This window comes from Elephantulus edwardii, unplaced genomic scaffold (assembly GCF_000299155.1).
Source record: "Elephantulus edwardii isolate Elephantulus edwardi_28Jun2011 unplaced genomic scaffold, EleEdw1.0 scaffold00015, whole genome shotgun sequence".
NCBI classification, from domain to species: domain Eukaryota; kingdom Metazoa; phylum Chordata; class Mammalia; order Macroscelidea; family Macroscelididae; genus Elephantulus; species Elephantulus edwardii.
The window spans coordinates 9,456,517-9,463,043 of record NW_006399765.1 but is presented as its reverse complement, the minus strand read 5'-3'; the positions used below and the strand labels follow the sequence as shown (position 1 = coordinate 9,463,043).

At 41.1% G+C, this 6,527-nt stretch overlaps 1 protein-coding gene across 1 annotated transcript in view; it reads right to left on the bottom strand.

Moving 5' to 3' along the window:
• Positions 1-1,171: 1,171 nt before the first annotated feature.
• MYL9 (myosin, light chain 9, regulatory) overlaps positions 1,172-6,527 on the bottom strand; it is a 68,434-nt gene continuing 63,078 nt past the window's right edge. Inside the window, exon 4 of the mRNA XM_006881706.1 lies at positions 1,172-1,357. Within this exon, the coding sequence (XP_006881768.1) occupies positions 1,172-1,357 (186 nt within the window). The remainder of the gene's footprint in view (positions 1,358-6,527) is intronic.

The window sequence follows — 6,527 nt, the reverse complement described above, 5'->3', positions numbered from 1 at the left end:
TGGGAACCAGAACCAGAGTTCAATCCTGACAGACCCTGAGCCAGCCAACGCTGATTAGATAAAGGCCACTTGATTGCGCATTTGTTCCGTTTCAGACGGTCGATGTTACTCCACATCCTTAATGCCTTCGTCTTTGGCTTCAGTGATTGGTACAAAAACTTGGATACAAGTTTTTTTGTGAGGTCTTCCTCTGGGAAAGATCCTCATAGAAGCTGAAAGTCCCTGCAAACTCTTAGAACCTTTTGACCATATAACTTAGAGCAGCATCCGACGTCATTGACACGGACCATTTTACAAATAGGGGAGCAGTCCCGGAGTGGAAGCCCCTGGAAATTCTAGCAGAGTAATAACTCTTTTTTTTCCTCTTCCCTTTAGGGAGAAAAATAACCCCTGGGAGACGAGTCCTAGGTAAGACTAACTGGTTCTTGGGTCACTGTGATCACAGAGGATGTGTAGAGCGGGGACCTTGAGAAGGGAGATCTGAAGAGGAAAATAAGTGTGCAGCTTGGTGAGCCTGGAGCTGGGACTCTTTCACTGGCTGCCGAGCTTCATCTCTGTGTCATACATCGTGCTGAAGGGAGTTGGTTCATTTGGGGGACCCAGAGAACAATGCACTGAATCAGCCAGCTTTGTGATAGGTAAGGTGTGCTGGAAGTCAAGGGAGAGGTTGCCCCAGCCAGTGCTGCAGGCCCTCTGCCACCTGGTAGCTGGATAACAAAGCAAAGGGGCTCCTGAGCCCCTCCCAAGACTTCCTGGAGGGAACTGGGGGGGTGGGAAGAAGGCTGGTGGTATGTAAACAAATTCTCCAGGTGAAGTCTTAATACAATTAGAGTTTCTCAGCTGACTAGTGTGAGAATTTTAAATGGCTGCATTCTCTAAGCCGGTAATTCCACCTCTAGGAATCTGACTTGAGAAATAACCACTCAGCCAAGAGTTCCCTTCACAGAACTGCACATACTGGTGGAAAATTGCAAACAACTCTCTCCGTCCTAGGGAACTAACTGGTTTAAGCAACTATGGTTAAACTACTTAACTGACTGGGTTAAACAACTGAGAGGTACAACTAAGAACAGTAAGAGCTCTTTTCGAGGTGATGGTGTGTGTACTAAACTAGGAGGAGGTCCAAGGTGTGTATATAATGAGTTTACGGTGTTCCTGCCAGAAGGGTCTTTTATCTGATAAGAACTTTGTTGGGAAAAACTTCTGGAACTGGGAAGATGTTTTTGTCATGAAAAAGCAGTTTTACAGCCTTTTCCTGCCCCTGGTACTTCTTTTTTTGCACGTAGGTGCTTGAGAATAAATCTAAAGGATCTTGACTGCTGTAGAAAGGTCTGAGGTAGAGCTGGAAGATGTAGTCCTGAAAGCCCAGCCCACAGTGACAACGTTAGGAATGCCAGTTCTTGTGTGTCCCTGAGTCTGAACCTACTCTGGGAGGTTTTCAGAGGCTGTAAAGGACAGTGGAGGAATTTTCTCATCTTCATTTGAACCAATTATCTTTGGGTTAACAACACAACTCCTTGTTCACTAGGCCACCAGAGTTCCTCTCAAGGGACTAGTGTTGTTATGTACTTTCTAGTTGGAACTGACCCCTACCTGACCCTCCTGGAAGTTTTCAGAGGTTGTAAATCACATGGGAAGAGATTGCCTGTCTTTCTTCTTTAGAACAACTGGTAGATTTGAACTGCATATCTTTGCATTGTCAGTGTAATTGTTTACCACTAAGCCCCTAGGGTCCCTCTCTAGGGACTGCATGGGAACCTATATATCTCTATACCAGAATACCTCAAATCAGAAGCTCCTAGATATGGGGTTCTTTATTGATTATACCAGTTTCTAGTGATTTTGGTGATCACATTTTTCTCCTTCCCAAATGAAGCTACTTTCAATTCATTTTCCTTTCAATAGTTAACCACTGTTCTCTTCACCTGGGGTTGATGGAAGTAAGAAAAGGGGACCACCATCCACTGGGAGCCTACCACAAAGAGGAGATGAGCTTCTATAGATGAGGGGGTAAATACCATGTAAAAGCCAGACTAAGTAAGTCATTCGGTTGGCAGGGCCTTAAAAGACAGGGAGCCCCTGAACATTGCTGAGGTGGTGACTGAGGAGACTTGGGAAGAGATTGGAGGCAGTCTGGTCAGGCTGCTCTGGGTAATTGAGGCAAAAGTGATGGAGACTTGGGAGGCCAAGAAAGTCTGTGACTCTCATGTGATGTTCTGCCTTTTGATTCGGTGGGGATTTCCACATCTTCCTTCTCAAAAGCCTTATAGCATCTTGATGATGAAATACAATTTGCTGCTTGTATTTAGGTCCCTTCCCGTCAACTACAACTCATAGTGATCATATGAACAACGTAACAGAACCTTGCCCTCCCTTGCACCATCCTCACAATCTCTGCCATGTTCAGGTCCATTGTTGCAGTCACTGTGTCAATCCATCTCCTTGAGAGTCTTCCTATCTTTCACTGACCTCCTGCCTTTCCCAGCATATCTTTTTCCTAGGATTAATCCTCTCTGACACCATGCCCAAAGTATGTGAGACAAAGTTTTATCATCCTTGCCTGAAAGGAGCACACTAGTTATACTTCTTCAGAGATAGATTTGTTTGTTCTTTTGGCAGTCTGTAGTATTTGAATTGTGTGTTGTTGAAGAGTATTGAAGAGATCATGGACTACCAAAAGCAGACTGCCAAAAACTGCTTGGCTTTTCCAGATTGTTGAGTATTTGGTCACTCAGCCAGTTTTTTGAGATTTTTTTTTTTTAAATTCCTGCTGATTGTTAAGCACTGTTCTTGTTGACCAGGCACTAGAGTCAGACACCCACCACCTATGTTGTCAGGAAGAGTTTGGCAAGTACTGTAGTGTGCTGAGTAGGGCATGGAATTTGAAATTAATTTACAGTTATTATCTAAGTAATAAAGCAGTCAGGAGCTCTGGAATTCCCATTCTTCTCAATGTCAGCCACAACTTGTCATGATCCATACAGTCAAATGCCTTTGCATAGTCAATAAAGCACAAAAAGAATTTTTTCTGGTATTCCTTACTTTCAGCCAGGATTGGGGAACAGGAACAAGGATCCATCTGACATCCCTGATGCCAGTGGCCTCTTCTAAATCCCACTTGAACTTCTGGCAGATCTCTATATGAATGATCTTCAGCAGTATTTTGCTTGCATGTGATATCAATGATATTTTTTGGAACAGGAACAAATATGGACCTCTTTTAATCTTTTGGCCAGACAGCCGTCCTCCAGATTTCCTGGCATAGACTGGTGAGTGCATCCAAGGCTGCATCTGTTAATTGAAACAAGTAAATTACTATCCCATTGATTCCTGGGGACCTGTTCTTTGCCAATGCCTTCAATGCAGCTTCCATTTCCTCTTTGATTACCATTGGCTCCTGTTCATATGGTACTTTCTGAAATTTTTCAGTGTCAATCAATTCTTTCTGGTACTTTGTGTATTCCCTCCCATCTTCTTTTTGGGTCATTCAGTATATTGTCCATAGCATTTTTCAACATTGCGACATGAGGCTTAAATGTGTTTGAGGAACCTATACCTTGAGCAGGAAGCTGTTGTGAGAATGGAGCAGGGGACACTGCGTGGTTTGGAATTGGGAAGGGAGTGCATCAAAGATATATCTCCATACCTGTTCAGTCTATATGCTGAGCAAATTATCCGAAAAGCTGGACTCTGTGAAGAGGAATGTGGCATCAGGATTGGAGAGAGACTCATTGATAACCTGCGTTATGCAGATGACACAACCTTACTTGCTGAAAGTGAGGAGTATTTGAAGCACTTGTTGCAGAAGATCAAGAAATGGAGCATTCAGTAGGGATTGAACCTCAATATCAAGAAAGCAAAGATTCTTATCACTGCACCAATAGGCAGTATCATGATGGGTGGAGAGAAGATTGAAACTGTCAACAGCTTCATCTTGCTTGGATCCATAATTAACACCTTTGGTACGAGCAGTCAGGAAATAAGGAAATGCATTGCACTGGGAAAATCTATAGTTAGGAACCTTTCCAAATTATTGAGGAGTAGTGATGTCAGTTTGAGGACTAAGGTGCATCTGATTCAGGCCATGGTCTTTCTGATTACTAGCTGTACATCCAAGACCTGGACAAGGAATAGGGATGACAGAAAAAGAATTGATGCCTTTGAGCTGCGGTGTTGGTGAAGAGTACTGAACATGCCATGGACAGCCAAGAAAATGAATAGATATATCTTGGAGAGGGTGCAGCTGAAATGCTTTTTAGAGGCAGGAGTGATGAGGCTTTGCCTCACATACTTTGGACCTATTGCTAGGAGGTGCTATTCCTTGGAGAGGGAAGGATGGAGGGTGGGCAAAGGAAAGGAAGACCTTCAACCAGGTAGATTGACACAGTGACGGCTGCAGTGGGCTCTTGTGTGTCAGGAAGTGTGAGGATGGTACAGGACAGGACTAAGTAGATCTTTTGTTCATAGGGTCACTATGAGTTGTACTCAATGGCACCTAACAACAACAACAATTAGGCAGTCTTTCAAGACTTTCAGTTTTCTTATCTATGGAAACATCTAGCTTTGGTGAAGGTCAAAGAAAATAATATCCATCTAAGTGGATACCCTTTGTGAATGATGTAATGCGTATAGAGGAGCAAAGACAGTACCAAGGTGTGTTTAGCTTTTCCACTAACAACTGTGTGGCATTTACCAGCTAAACTCATCAGACCTGCAGTTTCATTATCTGAAAAATGAGAAACTTGGATGTATTGATTCTAAAAATCTCTTGCTTTTATGCTGTTCTGCCATTTAAAATTTAAATGGTTTTGGTTTTTTATTTTGTATTTTGAATTGGCTAAAGGTTTACAAAGCAAATCAGTTTTCCATTCAATAGTACACATTTTGTTTCTTGTGACATTGACTGCCATCTCTACAATGTAATATCATCTATTACAGGTCTTTCCTGTGTTTCCTATTTTAATTTGCCCATCTTTCCTAACCTTCACGCTTTCTAAATTTTGTCCTTGGGCAAGTGTGTGTGTCAGGATTGGAGGAATACTCATACACAGCCTCTGTTAGGCAAATGACATAACTTGCTTCCTCACAGTGAAGAGGTGTTAAAATATTTGCTGCAGAAGATCAAACACTACAGTCTTGAATATGGATTACATCTAAACATCAAGAAAGCAAAATCCTCACCAATGAGCCAATAGACAACATGATAGATGTAGAAAATATTGTCAACAATTTCCTTGTGCTTGGATCCACAATCAACACTCATGGTAGTAGCAGTCAACAATGCAAAACACATGTTGCACTGGGAAAATCTGCTGTCAAGAATTTCTACAGTGTTGAGGAGCAAGGATATCAGTTTAAAGACTAGGATGCACCCAATCCAAGACATGGTTTTTCATTTACTTCCTGTGAATCTGAAAGTTGGAAAATTAATAAAGATGACAGAAGAAGAATTCATGCTTTTGAATTGTGGTGTTGGAGAAGAGTGCCAGATATCTCTTGGATGGCAAAAAGAACAAGTCTATCTGGAGGAAGTATAAGCAGAGTTCTCCTTAAAGGCAAGGATAGTAAAACTTTTGTCTCATACTTTGAGCATGTTGTCAGGAAGGGCCAGTCCTTGGAAAAAAGATATCATACTGGGAAAGGTATAGAAACACAGGAAGACCCTAAAAAAATTAATTGACAGAGTAATTGTAACAGTGGGCTCAAGCATACGAGCCTATCCTCGCCATATAATGATGAGAATGGTAAAAGAGCAAGGTTTGATCTGTTGTTCCTAGGGTCACTATATAAAGTTGACTTGATGACAGAACAGCAACAACAAAAATGTATACATATATATAGACACACACACACACACACACATTATTAAATGCTATGATATTGGATCTGATTCATCCACCCTGTGCACAACTGAATAAAAAAAAACACTCTCTAATCTTATGCCACATTCACAGTTGCTACTCCTGAGCCTATTTTTGCAGCCACTGTATCAGTCTGTCTTGTGGAGGCTCTTCTTTTTTTACTGACTCTTTTCTTTAACAAACATGATGTCCTTATCATGTTTGGATTGGTCCCTCCTGTAACATGACCAATGTAAATAAGGCAATGTCCTCCCTTCTAAAGAGCATTCTGGATGAAAATTTTCCATGACAAATTTATTTGTTCATCTCTTGTCATGATATATTCAATATTTGTCATCAACTCTATAATCCAAATGCATCAGTTGTTCTTTTGGTCTCTATAGCCATTGTCCAGCTTCCACACACAAGAAGTAGCTAAAAATAACATGACTTGGCTTAAGTCAGGTGTTCCTTAGTCTTCAAAGTGACATCTTTTTTTTTAACATTTCAAAGTTATCTTTTCTGTTGGTTTCTGCAATGCAATGCCTCATTTTATTTTTTTTTACCACCTCCTATGAATGTTGATTATTAATCCAACTAAAATGAAATCCTTCATAACTTCATTCTTTTTGTGTTTATCATGATGTTCATTATTGGCCTGTTGTTATTTTTTTAATTTATTATTAG